We start from the raw sequence: 21532 nt of genomic DNA on the forward strand, positions 1-21532 counted from the left end.
ATGTATCATAAAAAAAAAATTTTTTTTCCTTAAAATACAGGGTGCATAAGTAAAGTCAGGGCACCCCTATGTTAAATTCCCATAGAGTCAGGCAGATTTTTATTTTTAAAAGCCAGTTATTTCATGGATCCAGGATAATATGCATCCATGATAAAGTTCCCTTGGCCTTTGAAATTAAAATATCCCCACATCATCACACACCATTCACCACACCTAGAGATTGGCATGGGGTACTTTCCATAAAATCATCTTTCAATGCAAATCAAACCAGCTATTAGGCTAACTGAAATAAAACCATACCAATCTCTAGGTGTGGTGAATGGTGTGTGATGATGTGGGGATATTTTAATCCCAAAGGCCAAGGGGACTTTATCAGGATGCATATTATCCTGGATCCATGAAATAACTGGCTTTTAAAAATAAAAATCTGCCTGACTCTATGGGAATTTAACATAGGGGTGCCCTGACTTATGCACCCTGTATTTTAAGGAAAAACATTTGATACATTTTTCATTCACAAAGAAAATTGGTGTCCTTAAAGGTTGGAGTTTTCCCTAATTTTTCTAATTAAGGCATTAAGATCAATATCCAAAAGATGATTTTTTTATTCCTCTTTTTAGGCAACTTTAGCATGGGTGCCCAAACTTATTCACATCACTGTATGTTGATTGTCTTTACATCATAATACTATTTCATATAATCTAGATATGGAATGAATAACATTCAATACAAAAATGAACATGTCTTGTATATAGAAATAATGTTTAAAGTGATAAAACATTTGCTTTGTTGTGCATAATCCCACCATGCATTTAGTCATATTGAAGCATCCAGACACTTCACCACGTCAGCAAGCAGCTAGGCTCCTGATTGGTTAACGTGGCATGAATTCATGCCAAAGTTCAGATTTTTCAACTCGGGCGGCAGACGCGAATTCGCGTCAAACGCGTGAATGCACAAATGGCACTAATTCCGCTATTCACGTCCGGTTTGAACGCACCATTACAGATGACATAACTAGGGATGGGTCAGGTTGGTCAACTAACATATCTCTCTTCCAATTGCAGCTTCCGGGCTTCCTCGAGCTTATAGTCGAGTACTTCCGAAGGTGCCTCATTGAGATCTTTGGCATCTTGAAAGAGTACGAGGTTGGAGACCCTGGGCAGCGTACCTTGATTGACCCAGATGCCATTGACCCTGAGATGTCCGATGAGGAAGGGCCAGAGGCAGAGCAGATGGAAGAGGAGGATGAGGATGATGATGATGATGATGATGATGTCGAGATGGACCCGGTCCATACGCCACAAGTCCAGATCAAGCAGGAGAAAGACGAGTCTATGCAGGGTGAAAAATCAAACGACGAAGAAGAGAGGGAAGCCAACGAGACTTCATGCAAAGATCCTCTCAGGTCGTCCACCCCATTGCTGGACACAAGTCAGGAGAGGCCAAAGCAGGCTAGTAAATTTGACAAGCTCCCCATCAAGATATTAAGGAAAAAAGACCCGTTTGTGATCGGCCGCACTAGTAAATTGGGTCGGCGGCAGGCGTTTGATAGCGGCCTCGTCCATTGGAGCGTGGGTGGCGGTGACACCACCGAACATATACAAACCCATTTCGAGAGCAAGACGGACCTCTTGAAACGGTTCCCGGTGAAGGTGAACGTCGAGCCGCGCAAGAAGGCATCTCAAGTTACGGATAACGCTCAGAAGGCGCAGACGAATGACGAGCAGCAACCTGGAAAAAGCACGCCAGCGAGTATAACGGCCACGTTTGACGACGTCCTCTCGGCTCGGCGAGGCTCCGTCACCGAGGAGGCGGTCCGAGGCACCCTGGATGTCGACAAGGAGAAAAACACGTTCCTCTTCGGGATGGATCTCGCACAGCAGAGTCGCAACATCAAGATCCTGGAGGACGAGCCGCACAGCAAAGACGAGACGCCGCTGTGTACGCTCTCGGATTGGCAGGACGCCCTCGCGCGCCGCTGCATCTGCGTCTCCAACATCATCCGCAGCCTTTCCTTTATTCCCGGCAACGACCAGGAGATCTCCAAGCATCCAGGGCTGTTGCTGTTACTCGGCCGGCTCGTGCTGTTGCACCATCGGCATCCTGAGCGCAAGCAGGCGCCGGTTACTTACGAAAAAGAGGAGGAGGAAGACGAAGGCGTGAGTTGCGAGCGAGACGAGTGGTGGTGGGACTGCCTCGACGTTTTGCGGGAAAACTGCTTGGTGACGTTAGCCAACATCTCAGGTCAGCTGGACCTCTCCGTCTACCCTGAGAGCATTTGCTTGCCCCTGCTAGACGGCTTGCTCCACTGGGCCGTGTGCCCTTCGGCCGAAGCCATCGACCCCTTCCCCACGCTGGGGCTCAACGGGACGCTGTCTCCCCAGAGGCTCGTCCTCGAAACCCTCAGTAAGCTTAGCATCCAGGATAACAATGTTGACCTCATTCTGGCCACACCGCCTTTCAGCCGCTTGGAGAAGCTCTACGGCTCCCTCGTGCGCATGGTCGGCGAGCGCAAAGTGCCCGTCTGCCGGGAAATGGCGGTGGTGCTGCTAGCTAACCTGGCGCAAGGCGACGGCGTCGCGGCCCGGGCTATCGCGGTGCAGAAAGGCAGTGTGGGGAACCTTCTCGGCTTCTTGGAGGACAGTCTTGCAGCCACGCAGTTTCAACAGAGTCAGGGCTCGTTACTGCACCTGCAGGGGGCGCACTTCGAGCCCACCAGTGTGGACATGATGCGGCGGGCGGCACGAGCCCTGCACGCTCTCGCCAAAGTGGAGGAGAACCACTCGGAGTTCACGCTGTTCGAGTCGCGGCTACTGGACATCTCGGTGTCCCCGCTCATGAACTCGTTGGTGTCCCACGTGATCTGTGACGTACTTTTTCTGATCGGCCAGTCGTGACAGCCGTGGGGGTGATGGTGCGTTTCCCCACTCGTTTTTTTTTAATGTGTGTGTGTGTGTGTGTGTGTGTCGACAGCGAAACTGACTGAGTGTACGTTCATTTTTTATTTTTTTTATTTATGCAAAATCACCTCAGATTCCACTGTCTATCCTTGCTTTGCTCCATTGAGTCACGATGGATTTGACGCGTACAAGAATGAAACTTGCAAGGATGCGCCGATCGAGATCCTCGCCTGCGGGAGAGTGCGCTGCCCTTTTTTGTAAGGAAAAATAAAATGAAAACTGTAACCAAAGTTGCTGTCACGTTTACAGTGAGTTTGGGGAGAAATCGTGCCCGCGTACACGCCTTCCGGGTGGGGAAGGGCGACCGTAATCTGGTTCTTGGAGGCTAAATGGACTTGCAGACTCTGGTGTGTGGTATACATTGCTGTAACTTTGATTAAATATATACTTAGCCCTAAAGGAACCAGGTCGTTGGCTGTGAACAGAAATGTAAATGGGAGGCCTGTGCAGTAGATTGTAGGACTTTTTTTCTGTACTGTACACCTTAAAACTGTAAACATACTGTAATAATACTGTTTCACACTGAGATAATGCTGGCTTGGCAGCAAAAAAACTGTAGTTTTTAAAAATGATGATGATGATGATTTTAGTTCATGTTGAGAGAGGAGAAAATGGCTTTCCCCCCAAAGTAACGTGAACCTACAACACCCCGACCTCTTCTTTGTCCCTCGATTGTATGACTTGACCCTTAAAGAAATCACCTCTTAGGACTGGTCTTGAGCTCTAGATGCAGTCCAGGCTGCAGTGTATATAATGATGTTGTAAATTACACTCTTTCTCTCTCATCTTATGGCGCTCTTCACCGTTTTTAATCTTTGACGAATTAAAGGTTTCACTCAACAGATCTGTCATTGCACATTGCCATGTGTTTATTTACCACCCTCCTCTCCTTACATTGCCCATTCACACATAACATTTCAATTGCTTTTGTTCGAGCTGTAGAGGCGCACGTTTCCGACCAGACGAGTCCATTAACTCCAACCATACGAGGATACAATACACACGTTTGTTTCCCCCTCTTTCCCAGCGGTTTCCTTAGTCGACTCCAGTGCTATGGATTCATATTTGTATTTCAGATGATGTAGCTAAAATCTTGTTGTAAATTCCTTTTCCCCCCCTTTTGGCTTAATGAATATCATTTATTCCGTATGAAATCTTTATACTATATGTTCCACGTGTTAAGAATAAATGTACATTAAATCTTGGTAAAACGCTTGTGATTGATTGATTTATTTGTATAAATTATCGGTTTTGCGGTTTATGAATTTATACATGTTAAGATGTATGGACTGCATTTTTCATTGCCCCGTATATTTTTACACAGTCAATTGTGGTTGGAACCAAAGGCGGTTATAATGGAAGTAAACGGTGATGCTCAGATGCTAGTGATCAGAAACAGGGCTTTAATTGTAAAATGCCGAACTTGTCCTTTAAAGGTCAAAATCCTAAAATGTATTACATATGTGACAGTGACGCAACTAAGAACCTTAGTGCCATTACAAAAATGATATGGACAACTTCACAGCCTAATAACTCCTATTCAGGTAAGTGCTTAAGTACGGAGGCGTATTGCATTCACTTGAAGAAAAAAAATTTGCTCTGTTTTTCTGAATTAATGAGTTAATTTTTCATGAGAAAAAAAAATTTGCTCTGTTTTTCTCAATTAATGAGTTAATTTTTCATGAGAAAAAAAAATTTGCTCTGTTTTTCTCAATTAATGAGTTAATTTTTCATGAGGAAAAAAAGTGTTTGCTCTGTTTTTCTGAATTAACGAGTTAATTTTTCTTGGATTTTTTTTTTTTTTTGCTGTGTTTTTCTGAATTAACGAGTTAATTTTTCATGAGAAAAAAATATTTTGCTCTGTTTTTCTGAATTAATGAGTTAATTTTTCATGAGAAAAAAATATTTTGCTCTGTTTTTCTGAATTAATGAGTTAATTTTTCATGAGAAAAAAATATATTTTGCTCTGTTTTTTCTGAATTAACGAGTTAATTTTTCATGGATTTTTTTTGCTCTGTTTTTCTGAATTAACAAGTTAATTTTTCATGGAAATTTTTTTTTGCTCTCACGAAAAATTAACTCATTCATTCAGAAAAACAGAGCAAAAAAATATTTTCTCATGAAAAATTAACTCATTAATTCAGAAAAATAGAGCAAAAACTTTTTTCTCATGAAAAATTAACTCATTAATTCAGAAAAACAGAGCAAAAACTTTTTTTCTCACTAAAAATTTATTAGTTAATTCAGAAAAACGGAGCATTTTTTTTTCTCATGAAAAATTAACTCATTAATTCAGAAAAACAGAGAAAAAAAATTTTCTCATGAAAAATTAACTCGTTAATTCAGAAAAACAGAGCAAAAACTTTTTTTCTCACGAAAAATTTATTAGTTAATTCAGAAAAACGGAGCATTTTTTTTCTCATGAAAAATTAATTCAGAAAAACAGAAAAAAATTTTCTCATGAAAAATTAACTCGTTAATTCAGAAAACGGAGTAGATTTTTTTTCTTCTTCAAGTGAATGCAATACGCCTCCGTACTAATACGTCTCCGTACTTAAGTCTCACAATTCTGCTGGTAAACTTGTGAATGTCTTATTTATTTCCAATGCAAATGTATTCTGTAACCCAAGTGTATTTCTGTTGTAATCAGTTATCCTCAAGTGCTGTTTGGTGGAGGCCTGACTCAACAGAAGTGTTTAGGTGCTCTAAGGACGATTCTATTAACTGCATATTGCAAGTCACATTTTTTTCCCCTCACAGGATTAATGGTGTCCAACACCAAAGAAAACACAGGCTGAATTTGGATAATTGGATACTGTAAAAATACAGGCATCTGTAGGCTGCCAATATTATTTTAAGATGAATATGAAATGCATGCAGTTTTCAATAGTTTTTGTACTTTAATCAAATTTTGTGTAAAAACAAATAGACAATCCGTTCAAATAATTAATTAAAGAGATTTTAAAGTTGCAGTTGTAAATTTCCTTCATTAGGTTGGAAAGTGAAGTCCAGCGCATGCAATCCCCCAAAATAGCCGTTTTTATGAGTAACGAGCACTTTAAAAGCAATATTATTTATCTTGCATAGCCTACAATTAAAATGACTGAAATTACAATCAAATACATGCATATATAAGTTTTGATTTTGTTGATGTTGTATTTTATACGTTTTTTTTCTTCCTAAACATGCAGAGATGTCATATCTTATTTGATTTTGCCTCATGCTAGCCGAAGTTACGACGTCACTCTGTAGGCCAAAACGCGGAAGTGAGTTAGCATTTTAGCACTACGGTTCCCTCGCTCTAAAGCCTATGGGATTTTTGAATGGGTTTTTGCTAAATCGCCTGAAATAAGGTCTGTGGTGAACAAAGCCTCTAAATATGTTCACGTTTTGATCTATGACACAGAACACACAGTTATAACCTGCTTGTGTTTTTTTTAAACTTTATTGTGTCTGATTGTGTTTTTTAAAATCTTTATATAGCCTAGGCTTTAAAATGTATACATTTTGGATTACCTTGTAAATATTATCTTGATAGACAAAACGTGTAAGGGTCACAACCCTTTGTTAAACACAGATCTTATTTTGTGCGATTTTCCAAAAGTCTATGGGGAAAATGCATTGCTTTTCGACCGACGGAACCCATGCGCCGCTAGCTTCCGTGTTGTCCTACAAAGTGACGTCATCACTTCGGCTCTCTATTGAAATGACGATAAACAATAGATGCATATGTCAGTTTTGATTTTGTTTCAGAAGTTGTACATGTTCGTTTAAAAAAAAAAAACATTTTCATGCTAAACATACAGATATGTTATGATATCTATGCTAGTAATGAACACGTGGTTGCATATCTCCATAGAAATGGAAATATCAGAGCACGCAATGTTAATCCCACAGCGCCATCTAGCGGTTACAAACAGATAACTACAATTGCCGGGCAGGGATGAGTGCAATGGATGCTGATTATAACGATTAGAGCCATCTATTCACGCACTACCGAAAGATAGGCTACAGGAAAGCAATACGCAGAAACCACTGGAATCCAGACAGCGAAACGTGGATTTTGGGGTAAAATTGTAGTTCTTTAACATGTTGGGATTGGCGTTGCCTGTGAAGAGCATCTGAGGACTATAGCGTCACATCCTGCGTGCCATCATCCACATCATCTGTGCGGCGGGATAAATCTGTGCAGCAGATCATATATTAGTGTGCTCTAACATTCACGCGAGAAGCGGAAGGTGACGCGCGCGTTTGCGTTAAAAACAAACTACCGCTGTTTTTTAATCGAACCATGTAGCGAGGACGCGTTTGTGACGTTGTCGCTGCACATCGCGTTACGTCACATGCTGGTAAATCCGTCGCGCTTTTTCGCGATCTGTTTGTTTGCCAAAAGCGGGACGCGGTCGGCGTGTGCTCGTGCCGTGTTTGTTTGTGTAATGACACTGTTAAGCGACATCTATCCGCTCGTAACGCGCAGCAGCTGATGTTTGATGGACACTGAGCGCCGTGAATGATGAAAAACCGCGAATATCAGCAAATAGATCCTCATGCACTCGCGACCCCGACGCCTCCACCGCGACCTCTTCCCGAGCACAAGCCCAAACGAGCCCGGAGAAAATGGGAGGTGTTTCCCGGGAAGAACCGCTTCTACTGTGACGGGCGCATCATCGTGGCGCGTCAGAGCGGCGTCTTGCCGCTCACACTGGGACTCATCCTGCTCACCAGCGGACTCTTCTTCGTCTTCGAGTGAGTCTGATTCTGCCTTGAGCTGGCTTGTTGTTGATAGGACAAATAAGTGTTGTATTGTTTGTACATGCACATCTATATAGGCCTAGAGCAGATCGGGGTCACAAGTGCATCTCAACGCGCTCAGGGTTTGGAGAGAAAAGTCCAATTTCTATTTCATCGATATATCTGAAGAGTTCAGATGCAAAAGCCTCTAAATGCCATTTGAAATTTTCTTCTTTAATGATGATTTTTGTCAAACTTGTATATTTAAGTTCAGTAATTTCACTTAAATAACAATTAATAGGTAATTATCATTGCCATTTAAGTGAAATCACTGAACAAGTTTGATAAAAATCATCATTCTAGAAGAAAATTTCAAATGGCACTTAGAGGCTTTTGCATCTGAACTCTTCAATTCTGTTTTTACTCTACCAGTGGTTTGATGTTGGTCTCAAACACGTCTTATTTAGGATGTTTTTGTGGAATAAACCAACCCTGACATTAAAATTATAGATCACTCTTAAATGAGAATCTTATGTGGAACATAAGATTGTTTTTAATGGAAGTCAGTGGTAGCGTTAAAAATGAGTGAGTGTGCATAAGACAAGTATTTTTCATAAATTTGCCGATTTGTCACGTGTTATCAGCATTTTTTATCTTTTAAACAGGTTTCCAGTGTGACAACTTGCCCCATTGATGTGTCAGTATGCCCTTCTATAGAATCAGCATTGGATTGACTCAATTGAATCAATATGTTTTATTTTTAAGTTTACCTATATGCAGTACCTCATGTATTAGAACTAAATTATTAGTAGACTACAACAATAAAATATAACTGGCATTATATTTGATGTATACATGACCATTTTTATAATGTTATTACTAATGCCATATTATTTGAACAAACTGTGACAAGGTGTCCTGTCCTGTTAAAGAGCCTGCATTAGAAATCATCCCATTTTTTTAATCTACATTTGTTTCTAAATTAGTTTTATTCATAATAGTCACTAGATCATTAAACTACAGCAATACAAAATACAAAATTAAGAACTGCTAATAGCAATAATTCTCAATAATACAAGCTTGTGTTGTGATATTAATGGTTATGGATATATTATCTAATTGTTTAATTTATATCTCAATTATGACAATGTCTGTTGTTAAATTAAGTTTATTTAACCTGTGAATTGTTCTGTCGCAGTTCAGCAAACCACTTAATAGTGTCGTTTCGATAGACTTGAAATCCGTCCTGATAATACTTTGCGTATGGCAAATAAATGCATCTTTCCAAGGGCAATGATATTGGAAATTTTCATTAGCGTGGTTGAGACGATTGTTTCAAACTGCAAATAAACATGCCTCCCTATCCTGATTTATACAATAATAGAAAATGATCTATGAATCTGCATGTGAAATGTCCCGTCTCTCTCATGATAATATTTGTACTGAGTTCACTTTTAGGGACTTAATTAATGATGTATGCTTACTTAAAAGTGTGTCTCATTTAATTTTAGTGTTAATCATACTCCTAATTTTAAAGCAATCCCTTGTGGATCCAGCACATTATGTGGAGATTCTGTAGATTACATTAGGTTTATGTTCTTTATTTTCATCAGTTGTTGTACACCACCACGGTCTCTCGTTCTCTTTATAGTGCATTGGTTTAGCATTAGACATTGGATTTGGGATCCGCAGAGCTGCAGGGAAGGGAATCGTTTAATGGAGCACTATATTTTAAATCAATGTTTGACTAATTGAGGCGTTGTGTGGTTCCAGCTGCCCGTTCCTGGTGAAGCACCTGACCAGCTGCATCCCGGCCGTCGGAGGGGTCCTTTTTGTGTTTGTGCTCATCTCTCTCTTCCAGACCAGCTTCACGGATCCGGGGATTCTGCCCCGGGCGACGCCGGAGGAGGCCGCAGACATTGAGAAACAGATCGGTGAGGGAGCACGCATCTCCACATGTCCATGGTTATCTTCAGAAAGGATAATATATGGCATGCTAGATTTAGTTTAATCTAGTTGGTGAAACTTAATGTGTGTGCAATGCCATTTTTTTAGTTGCCCCAAAATATGATCATCTTTCACCTATTCTAAAATGAATAAGGGCTGTGCAAAAATTAATTGCAATTAATCGCATCCAAAATAAAAGTCTTTGTTTACATAATATATTTGTGTGTGCTGTATATAATTATTTTGTATATATAAATACACACACATGCATGTATATATTTAAGAAAATGTGTTATTCATATATAAAAAAAATATACTTATATAATATCGATTATGTATTTATATATATTTATATACAGAATTTAAGTGCAAATATATACAAAATGTATATTTATATATAAAATTATATAAAATTAATATTTATATATACAAAATAATTATATGCAGCACACACAAATATATTATGTAAACACAGACTTTTATTTTGGACGCAATTAATTTTTGCACAGCCCTAAATATATATATATATATATATATATATATATATATTTATTTACATATATATTATTTTTTCATGTAAAAATACCCAATTTATATTGTATTATGCTGTTATAAATTTGTAAAATAAATGAACTTTTTTTTTTTTAGTATTTATTTTGTTTACAAATTAAAATTTTATTTTAAATGTAATATTTTAATCATTTATTTTTTTAAATTTAATTTAAATTTTTTTCTAAACTTTTCCATGGACCCACTAGCACTCCCTTGCGACCCCCTGAGGGTCCATGCACTATAATTTGTAAACCCCTGCACTACGCAATGATGCATTTGTTTAAAAAAAAAAAGTCTGCAACCCTCATAATTATTCAGCGAGTGTTATTCAGTTATCTGTTTAATTATTTTGCATTTATTATTCAAGTTTGTCTAAAATATCTTTATCCAGTTGATTATATAATGAGTTAAGAAATATGCCTGATGTTTTTTCTGGTTCACTCATCACTGTGGAAATGTGAGGGCTAGTCTAGGGCATTGCATTATGGGATAGAGTGCATGTGTATATAGAGTTGATGCTAAAGTTGACTAAAAAGAGGAATAAAAAATGATCATTTCTCAATGCACATCAAACCAGCTGTTAGGATAACTGAAATAAAACCATGCCAATCTCCAGGTATGGTGGAGGGTGTGTGATGATGTGGATATTTTAATTCTAAAGGCCTTGGGAACTTTATCAGGAAGAAATATATTCTGTTCATCTAGCTCCAAAAAAGAGGAAGTCTTCGCTGTTTAGAGACCCTTATTAGAAACTGTTCAATAAGAGATTTTTAAAATCCGAATGATCCTAACTGCACAGTTTTGTTTTATTCTTTAACTTTTGTTATTGAAATTCCTCTCTCTCTCAGACAACCCAACAGGCTCGTCTTCATCCTACCGCCCCCCTCCGCGCACTAAGGAGGTCCTCATCAATCAGCAGGTGGTGAAACTCAAGTACTGCTTCACCTGTAAGATCTTCCGTCCGCCGCGCACCTCCCACTGCAGCCTGTGTGACAACTGTGTGGGTGAGTGTGGGGTCAGAGGTCATGCATTATTTGGCTTGGGACGACAAATCCGGGCCTGTTTTATTTTATTAGCGACGTTTGCTAATCTGAGTGCCATTCTACTATTGCTTCTACTTCATGGTAGAAGTTTACATTTACCTTTATGCATTTGTCACATGCTTCTATTTAACATGACATTAGCAGACCTAGAACACCACAGCAGTTTCGTCGTAGAGCAACAGGACCTCAAATTTAATGTCTAATGACATACAGTATAATTAGGGCTGTGAAATGATTAATCGCGATTAATCGCATCCAAAATAAAAGTTTGTGTTTACATAATATATGTGGGTGCACTGTGTATAATTATTTTTTATATATATAAATACACACACATGCATGTATATTTAAGAAAAAAATATTATTTATATATAAAATATTTATATAAATTATATATAAATCTATATACAGTATACATGAAAATATTTCTTAAATTTATACAAGCATGTGTGTGTATTTATATATATATATATATATATAGTATATATAAAATGATTAATGACACAGTGCACCCACATATATTATGTAAACACAAACTTTTATTTTGGATGCGATTAATCTCGATTAACCGTTTCACAGCCCTAATTATAATAGATTGTTAGCAATAATTATTGTTCTTTAGTAATTTTTATTATTATATTTTGTGTTGTAACTTTTATTTTAATGTATTATTGCTATTATTTTATAGCTATATTGATAGATAATCTACATTTTTATGAATTTGTGCATCCCTTTTTTTACAATCACAATTTGTATCATAAAAGCAATTCATTAATTCTTTATCAAGTAATTATTAGTAGTTTGAGAGCCTTGGGAAGACGTACTCTAGTATGTAATTTGCAGAGCTTTATAGGAGTGGGTGGCCGCTAAAGTGTCATTTTGTTGCAGTTTGTGTGTTGATTGTTTTAAATATATATATATATATAATTTATTTATATATTTATTTATTTGTTTATATATTTATTTATTTATATATTTTATTTATTTTTAATGTTTTTGCAGAATCAAGGTAATGTAGTTTTTCACTAGGAATTCGGCTGTTAAACGAGTCAATTCCAAAATTGAATCAGTTCCAGAAAATGAATTATAAACGCCACGCATGTCTTCATAAAATGTAATCTAGTCACATTCGCTATGAAAAGGCAATATATTTGTTCCTCTTTGCAGTTTCACACAGTTCTGCTTGTGAATCCGTGTGGGATGTTATTTTTCTCAGATGTTGCAGTGTTATTAATGCTGATAGATTTATGCAAGCCGGTTTGATAGGTTGTGATTTATTCTGAAGCCAGCAGAGTTTTTAATCACTGCTGTAATAAATCAAGAAGCGTGTGACGCCCTGCTGTCTTGTGTCTTTGATAGAGCGCTTCGATCATCATTGCCCTTGGGTCGGGAACTGTGTGGGAAAACGAAACTATCGCTTCTTCTACACCTTCGTGGTCTCGCTCTCCTTCCTCACGGCCTTCATCTTCGGTTGTGTAACCACGCACCTGGCTCTGAGTATGTGTCATCATTTCAATTGCTTGAGCAAAGATTGAGCCGTTCGTTCGATGATAGCAGATCATTTTCTCTCGTGTAAACGGATTTGTAACAAGACTCGGCATTTCTTTCTAATGCTTTTATTCTACACATCCACATGCATGAGTGAATCACAGTTTGTATTGAAGCCAAATGAGCCTGTAAGAGGCCGTGTGTATGATTTGAGATAACCTTTATTGACTAATGTTCTCTTTTATAGGGTCACAAGGAGGAAATGGGTTGGTTGTTGCTCTCCAAGCGAGTCCTGCCAGATATCCTTTCATTTTAGATGTCTGACTCTGATTTCAGATGATTTTATTCTAATAAAAGGATGTTTTGGGTTATTAAATGAAGCTTCTTCAGCATCTGAGACGACAAAAATAGTTTCAACTTGTCCCTCAAAATCGAATCCACACTGGATTAAATGTTGAAATGCAGTGCTTTGATTTTTGTGTGCTAGTAAAAAACTTGGTAACACTTTACAATAAGGTTCATTAGTTAATATGTGAACAATACTTCTTCAGCATTTATTAATCTTAGTTAATATTAATTCCAACATTTACTAATACGTTTTTAAAATCAAAGGTTGTATTAGTTAACATTAGTTAATGGACTGTGAACTGACATGAACGCACAATGAACATTAACAAAGATTAATAAACACTGTAACTAATGCATTGCTCATCGTTAGTTCATGCATTTACTAATGTTAACTAATGAACCTTATTGTAAAGTGTTACCGAAAACTTTTACGTCAGCGGTTTGAATGGTTCACAATGCCTCAAAAATCACATTTCTGTTTTTAAACACAGTTCAGATATCTTGGCTACAAATTAAGAATTAGTTTCAACGACTTAATTTGTGGCCATGTTGTATTAATTTCCATTTTCAAATTCATTTTAGTAAAATTCTTCCCAAGACTAATTAATTTGTTCCCTTTGTTTTACAGTAGGTGAAGCATGGCCATGTTTTACCAATTCATTCCCTGATTTATGTAAATTGTGACCAGATTGTACAAATCTGTCCCCTCTTTTTATTTGATTTTATTTAGTTGTATTGTGGCCACAGTTTAACTAAAAACAGTGAACGGATTCCTAATTTCTGGCCTCTCAAGTCATGTGCGGGGCTTCGTACTTTATTAACTTGCCCCCATAGGCTTCCATTATAAGTGTAAATGCACTGCTTGTTCCCAGTATATTCCTGTATTGCGTTTAATTTGTATTTCTGTATTTGTTCAAATTCTCTAGTCTTCCTTGACTTCTGTCCACTGCTCTCGAGTTAGTAGTTTGCTTCTTTTCTGTATGGTCCATTTTGGGCCTCTCAGGCTTCCATACATACTTGGTGGCTGCAAATCTTACTACCAATGAGGATGTGAGTGTTTTTCTTTCATAACCTAAGAGATGAATTTTTAATTTCAGGGCTAATTTATTCTGAATTTAATACTTTAATAGCAAATTGAAAGTGTAACCTCACCTATTTTCTACCTGCGTCATATTGTTACTGTGTCGATGCTTAGTCTTTCTCTCCGTGTTACCTGGAACTTGATTTTTATTTATTTATTTGTCAGCAAAAGTCTTTGGTAACACTGAGTATACAAATTTAAAGTCCTTGCAAATCATTAACACACTATTAGTTTATAGTTAATATATTGTAGTCTCTACATCTGGGGCTTTTTTGAAAACTAAAGCTTGTATTTACACTTTTTTTTGTATCCCTGCCCTAGGTCGTCTATAAAGTCAATAAATCTTTAATCACCAAAATGACAAATGAAGTTTTTTCCTTAAAAAAACAACCATGCCTTAAATTTTAGCTTGTTTAACGTTACACCCATGCCTCATTTAGTATTCGTGGCTCTAGGAACATGCCAGTTAGCCCCGCCTCCACTCACTCAGAGATCCAATCATTGACAATCACACGTTGATCTGATTGGTTACAAGGTGGTTTGTGAGTGTGCTTTTGAGACTGTCTTTGGTTCACTGCAGTGTTTAGGAGAAATACTTAGCAATAGTGTCAACTTATGAATTTACTCATATTTTGTCTGTTGCATGACTGACAAAATAGGCATTACAAACACAGTTTGTGTTAAATCTGTATAGTTCAAATGAATTTGAGATTGAAGGAAAACTTTAAACGGAGTTGAAATACATAAATCTTAGAATAAGTACTTTTGTTAAAGGAGTAGTTCACTTTAAAAAAAAGATGTCTTTCATCCAAGATGTCCATGTCTTTCTTTCTTCAGTCGAAAAGAAATTAAGGTTTTTGATGAAAACATTCCAGGATTTTCTCCATATAATGGACTTCAATGGGGACCAAACGGTTCAAGGACCAAAAGACAGTTTCAGTGCAAACTGTTCAAAGGGCTTTAAACGATTCCAGACGATAAATAAGGGTCTTATCTAGGACCCTTTGAGTCATGACTCGAAAAAAGATTTGTTTATTTTGATGAACAGGAGAGTCACGAACACGCACCACAGAACAGAGCAAGGCGAGCATTTGAGCTTATAAAACTTAAACTTTGTTATTTATTTATTAAACGAGTGATCGTTTCGCTAGATAAGACCCTTATTCATCGTCTGGAATCGTTTAGAGCCCTTTGAATCTGCTCTGAAACTCTCATTTGGACCTTGAACCGTTTGGACCCCATTGAAGTCCATTATATGGAGAAAATCCTGGAATGTTTTCATCAAAAACCTTCATTTCTTTTCGACTGAAGAAAGAAGGACGTGGACATCTTGGATGACATGGGGGCGAGTAAATTATCAGCAAACTGTGTAGCTGTATTATTTTTTTCTTTCATATTACAGATTAAAGGTTCATGGTCAGGGAAAAGTGGAAACGAGGACGTTGGGAATCCTTACAGTTACAACAGTATGATGAAAAACTGCTGTTCTGTGCTCTGTGGACCCATGCCGCCCAGGTGAGACGTGTGTAGATCAGGAGGTTATCTTAAAGGGTTAGTTCACCCAAAAATGAAAATTCTGTCAGTATTTACTCACCCTCATGTTGTTCCAACCCCGTAAGACCTTCGTTCATCTTCGCAACACAAATTAAGATATTTAAGATATTAAGATCGCTCCATAGGCTTCTTGAGGGAATGACACTTACTGGCCTCGAAAAGTCATTAAAGACATCGTTAAAATAGTCCAAGTGACTACAGGGGCTCAATCTTAACTTTATCAAACGACGAGAACACTTTTTGTGCGCAAAAATAACGACTTTATCTCAACTATTCACTTCCTTCTCCATGAGCCTGTAGTCAGTTAACGTAGTGTGATTGCGTAAAGCTACGTCACACGAAGGCTCACTATTGGCCGACGCTGGTCATGTGTGTGTGATGCGTGTGATGTATAATAACAGAAGCTTACGCTATTAAACTAGTAACCTGACTCGCGCAGAGGGAGAAATAAACCAATAGTTGAAATAAAGTCGTTATTTTTGTTGTTTTTTGCGCACAAAAAGTGTTCTCGTCGTTTGATAAAGTTAAGATTGAGCCGCTGTAGTCACTTTGACTATTTTATCAATGTCTTTAATGACTTTTCGATGCCGGCAAGTGTCATTCCCTCAAGAAGCCTATGGAGCGATCTTAATATCTTAAATATCTTAATTTGTGTTGCGAAGATGAACGAAGGTCTTACGGGGTTGGAACAACATGAGGGTGAGTAAATACTGACAGAATTTTCATTTTTGGGTCAACTAACCCTTTAAATAGGGCAGTTAAAGTCTGGATTTATCACTGTGGCTTTATTGTGTTTCCCATTCTTCCTCTGTCGTCTTGTCAGTTTGATTGACAGGCGAGGATTTGTGCCCTCCGATGACTCAGTCCAGACCAGTCCGGTGGAAATCGAACTTCCAGCTGCCAAAAACGACATAAACATGGTAGGACGTGCAGTCACCTCAGGCCGACGACCTCCTCCTCCTCCTCCCCCGGTCGTAACCCTACAGCGACCTGCCATCTTCATACAGAACCACTCGACCGCCTGACTATTTGTGTCTGTTCCCCTTCTTGCTGTGTTGTATCATGCGTTTTGGCATATTTGGATGGCGGTCTCGGATTTGTTCGGCGTTGAGTAGAGCAGTGACGGCGGTGCTGCCTTGGTCAAAGTCAGATAGATGAGATGTGTTTACTTTGAGTTTTAAAGGGAAATAATGGTTTGTAGACTGTTTAGCTCCTTCATAGATCAGGGGTTTGGAGTGTAGGTGCTTTACAAAGGAATGGGTGTAGCTGACATGCTTCATGGTGCACATTTACAGAAAGAGGAAACGAAACTTCAGTCTTCCTGTAAGGTTAGGTCGAGTTCTGAGGTAATGAGCAGGAAAGGCGCTGTAGTTTCATGTGATGCTGGTGTTGGTTTTTAAAGCCCTTTATTTGAAGGTTTAAAGACTTTTGATGTGCAGGACTATGACGCTCTTGAAACAAAATGTTGTTTAGTTTTCCTTTATCGAGGTTTGTGTAACTCAAGTTGTTTTTATTATGATCTGAGCACACAAACAACTTGGCTGTTTAAGTTATTTGAATAATATTTAGTTTAATCAAACAAACGTTGTTTTTTTTTTTGTAGTTTTATAGTGGGTGTTTATCAACTTAAATGTTCCTTGAAGTTATTTGTTTTTCTCAGCTAGTAACGACCTCATCACATCAGTAAACAAGCAAACAGCGCTATTGGTTTAAACCTTTCTCTGGTTGTAACTTCCATGTGAAATATCTAAATATGACGAATTTTCATAAAAATGAATAAGGTGCTAAAGCATCTCTTCACTGATGCACTGTTCACTGTTATTAGCAGTAGTGTAGCTATTCTCACACTTGCCTTATTGTGTGTGTGTGTGTGTGCATGTTTATGTTGTGAAACAGTTTGCATGCAATGGACATTTCCCTATGGGATTTTATGTATAATAACAGCATGGTTTTTTTTTAATGATCATTCCTGACATTTTTTTGTACTTTTTGAACATATTTGTGCTTGTATATGTTAAAAATGCCTTTTAATGTTAAATAAATATATTTTTGATCCACAGAATTCCTGTCCTGCATGTACATGTGTTGTTTCTGCCATAATTGAGTTAAGTGGGGCGAGTTGTTTGTTTAGGGCACACTGACAGTTGTGTGGTTTTCTTGGCATGTTCGATGCATTAGTGATGTTATACTTACCGGGCATAGCACATTAACCCTTGTCCCGTGTGTGTGTGCATGTGTTTAGGAAAAAGATTGCCTGGATTTCGCCCTGTCTTGTGTCAGCTGATGGTTCAGTGGGCAGAAGTAGGGGATTGTGGGGAGGTTGGTAAGACTCAGGAGCGTGTCCACAGATTCCTGTAGGTGGCGTCACATCGGCTCCACGTGCTTTAGGCCTGCATGATGCTGACAGAGCATTACAGATGATGTGTTACAGCATCAGCACTGCTCCTCCCATTCTGACTATCCACTATTTCATGTTTAGTTTGTGTGCAATATATTTTGGACTTGGACTTTGATTGTCAAGCTGCATTATCATGCTGTGAACCAAAATCAACGATAAATCACAAACCATTTTCTCTCCCTCCTGTTCCAAACCTGTATAATTACTTCTGTGAATAACACTTCACAAGATAATCACGAGACGTTTAGCTGAATGTCCTAGTGGTTCTTTCGCATATAGTGAATGCATGTTGAGGCCTCACAGCCCCGGTTTACCATTCACAATTTTTCAATAAGCTCTCAAGTTTATATTATTGACTTGTTACTTTTAGATTTCCATTATTAATTACAACAAAACTCATATGAAAAACCAGTCAGTAAATATGTGACGTAAGTGTCTAAAATATACATCACAGTGGTTTTTGTGTTTGGTCATATCGACGCTGCGGTTGTGGTTTAGTGAGTGTGAGTGACGCGCTGATAGAGCGAGAATGATTCATACGTGTCTGTGAATCGGACACCACGGCTCACGTTGTGTTTATTGTGTGTGTCAGAAGATACCGATGCACTTTGTAAAGATGATATCTGAAGAAAACGCACTCTTAAGTTTTAGAAAGAGTCTAATTATGGCTAGATTTGAAAGAGTTACAATTTATTTAAAGGTGTCCTTGTTACAGTGTAATTGTTTAAATATTGAGGAATAATGAACGTAGTACGTAATATATAGTAATAGTAAGGAACATGGTTTGCTTTGGGGTTAGTTGTGTGTAATTTGCTGTACATGCAATGTGTAACAGACTCTGGGAAATAGTGTTGCCCAAATTTAGTTTTTTGTTGCATTCTAGGGCTTTAGAAAGCCCATTTTAAGAACGTCTCCTAAACATCTCCTTTAGTGTACTGGTGATGGTGTCAAATAAGTTTGGAACGACATGAGGGCGAGAAAATTTTAGATTTTTAATTTTCAGTGAACTACCCTTTAATCTGTGTTAGTCTGTCTGTCTGTTCTGATTTGACTCCTTATCTCTGATTCTCATGATTTCGCTGTTGTTCATTTCCATTGTTCTCTCCTGGCAGAATTTATATGACTTAAAGGGATAGTTCACTTTAAAATTAACGTTGTGGTATGTTTTATCTTACCTTAAGGGCATCCAAGATGTAGGTGTCTTTGTTTCCACAGCATTTTAAATTTTGATATCTGTCTGTCAGTCATATAATGCAGGTCTATGGTCACCACCTCAAAGAGCAGCACAGAGAAGTCCAAATTAAACATGATTTAATGACTCGTAAATGTAAGTACACATTGATGGCCTAAGACACGAAACGAGCGGTTTGCGTGAGAAAACGAACAGTATTTATATAGTTTTTACCTAATGTAACCACAGCCACGTCCAAGTGGTCTGAGGGCGCGGGCGCTTTGTGGCTGTGATTACAAGAGGTAAAACGATATAAATACTGTTCGTTTTCTCACGCAAACGCTCGTTTCGTGTCTTAGGCCATCAATGTGTACTTACATTTACGAGTCATTAAATCATGTTTAATTTGAACTTTGAGGTGGTGACCATAGACCTTCATTATATGACTGACAGACAACAACGGTTTGACCTAAAAATATCAAAATTGAAACTACTGTGGAAACAAAGACACCTACATCTCGGATGCCCTTGAGGTCAGATAAAACATACCTATGCCTTTAAATGGTCATATACAGTTCTATATCGAAGAACCATCTGCATGAGTCAACAGAGACGCTGATATCTGATTGACTGTTGCTTTACTGCTCAGCTATTTAAACCGCATCGAAATGCTTTTACTTCCCCTGTGTCTAACTTGAATCTACTTCCTTTTTTTGTCTTTGTCACACCCATTCCCATATCCCTGGTTCTTGTTTATTTCTTTCATAAGCCTTCGCCCATTGTTACCTCACCCTTTCCTATCTTCCTCCACAGTGCACGCATGGTACCAAAGGTCTGCTGGAAACGGCCTCTCGATCTCCTCTCCTCACCAGCTCCTGTCCGCAGGCCAAACCTCAAGCGGCGCCGGCCTTCATGGAGCCTCTTCCAGAGGTCACCCCTTCTCCGGCCCTGGAGACCACCAACACCCCTCATAAACATCACTCCCACCACAGATCCAAGGGCAAACAAGCCAGTCATCACACCCACAAGACGTCCAACTCCTCTCCGAGACCCCATCACAGCCACAGTTCAAGACGGAAGGACTCGAAGAACAGAGAGCCGAAATTCAGTTCTCTGCGCTGAGCAATGCGACTCCGTCCTGCACATCGATGCGTTTCTTGGATTATTTGAGTTTGTCGTCATAAGATTGATCAATTTCGTCGGGTTCGTAAACTGACGGTGGTGTTGGGGTCTTCCTGAATACAATCATCGCTGCAATCTGGAGAGCAGACGTGAAGTATGAACTGGAAAACTTCATATATACAGAGTGTTTTCATGAAGACAAGCACAAATGTCTCAAAAGTCTTCTTAACAGTGAGATCCAAAATGAGCTTCATCACAACTGCGATACTGGAACAAGAACACTGTTGTCCTCAATATGAGCTCTGGGATCCATTTCTTATTGTGGATACATTGGTCAAGCTTCAATAAGCAAGAACCAATCTTTATGCAAAAAAAAAAAAAAAAATGCATGCGTGGAGAATACAGCTCACAATCATTCTTCATCCGTCATGTTGAGTCTTGTTGAATTGTTATTTTTCCCTAAGGACCTCAGCATGATTTTGTAACATATTGTTATTATAGTGTGCACAAGTACCTGCTAACGTGGATGAGATGAAGCCTCCGGGTCTAGTTGAAAAGAGTGCTTCTCTCTAAACCTCGTCACATCCGCTGTTCTTCACGTTGCGTTCCTGACCCACTGTAATCAGACAGTCTCAATGCACTAAGTCTCAATGCAGCAATACTGTAATGTTTTAGTTACTTATTGTTTGACTCGTGTGCTACTGTATGTGTGGACACTTTGTGTTTGAATGGGAATATTGTTATCCAGGTTTTGACTTAATATGCAAACTGAATGTTATTTATGAATGCTGAAATTGATCCTCTGTTTTTCAAGACCTCTGCAACATTTGCACAAATAAATATGAAGAACTAACAGGCAAGCCTGGGGTTTGATGCGTTTCTGTGTTTAAACCCATCATCATGTTTAGTGCACGATTAATTGTTTGCGCAGAGCGTTCTGAGTGACCGAATGTGTGTGAAGCTGGTTATTTTATTACCATGTGAGAGGAAATAATTCTCATTTTATTACACTCAGGTCTAAGTCCCATGGCCCTCTATCAGAATCCAGAGTTTCAAGAAGATCGGAGAAACTAAAATTTTCGACCCAAAAAAACAACGAAAGGGCTACCACTGTCGTTATTTTGGGGGGGGGGG

General features: G+C 38.5%; 2 protein-coding genes across 3 annotated transcripts in view; both read left to right on the plus strand.

Annotated features, from left to right (window-relative positions):
* Positions 1-3807, plus strand: part of arid1ab (AT-rich interaction domain 1Ab) — an 85353-nt gene extending 81546 nt beyond the window's left edge. Inside the window, exon 20 of the mRNA XM_039681119.2 lies at positions 1068-3807. Coding sequence (XP_039537053.2) covers positions 1068-2900 — 1833 coding nt within the window. The 3' untranslated portion in view covers positions 2901-3807. The remainder of the gene's footprint in view (positions 1-1067) is intronic.
* Positions 3808-6878: 3071 nt separating this feature from the next.
* On the plus strand, positions 6879-21258 carry zdhhc18b (zDHHC palmitoyltransferase 18b). 2 transcript variants are annotated; one of them, XM_089122611.1, is made up of 10 exons: positions 6879-7709; positions 9468-9628; positions 11042-11197; positions 12596-12733; positions 12972-13023; positions 14020-14122; positions 15556-15668; positions 16531-16627; positions 17950-18026; positions 20090-20224. In XM_089122611.1, exons 1-9 carry the CDS (start codon positions 7474-7476, stop codon positions 17989-17991), a joined length of 1098 nt encoding a protein of 365 aa, XP_088978737.1. In that variant the 5' UTR covers positions 6879-7473; the 3' UTR covers positions 17992-18026; positions 20090-20224. The 2 variants fall into 2 exon arrangements, with proteins under 2 accessions (XP_088978737.1, XP_088978736.1); XM_089122610.1 differs by lacking the exon at positions 17950-18026 and having other exon boundaries at positions 6880-7709; positions 20090-21258.
* Positions 21259-21532: the final 274 nt, after the last annotated feature.

The sequence above is a fragment of the Pimephales promelas genome, chromosome 18 (genome assembly GCF_988280905.1).
Source record: "Pimephales promelas chromosome 18, fPimPro1.hap1.1, whole genome shotgun sequence".
Taxonomy (NCBI): Eukaryota; Metazoa; Chordata; class Actinopteri; order Cypriniformes; family Leuciscidae; genus Pimephales; species Pimephales promelas.

What these genes read in the sequence shown, in the direction of transcription:
- zdhhc18b (XM_089122610.1), top strand. Translation starts at nt 7,474, where the DNA reads ATGATGAAAAACCGCGAATATCAGCAAATAGATCCTCATGCACTCGCG. An exon ending in CTCCAAGCGAGTCCTGCCAG is followed by an intron (nt 13,024 to 14,019) that starts ATATCCTTTCAT and finishes ACTTCTGTCCAC; the next exon opens with TGCTCTCGAGTTAGTAGTTT. An exon ending in TGTGGACCCATGCCGCCCAG is followed by an intron (nt 15,669 to 16,530) that starts GTGAGACGTGTG and finishes TCGTCTTGTCAG; the next exon opens with TTTGATTGACAGGCGAGGAT.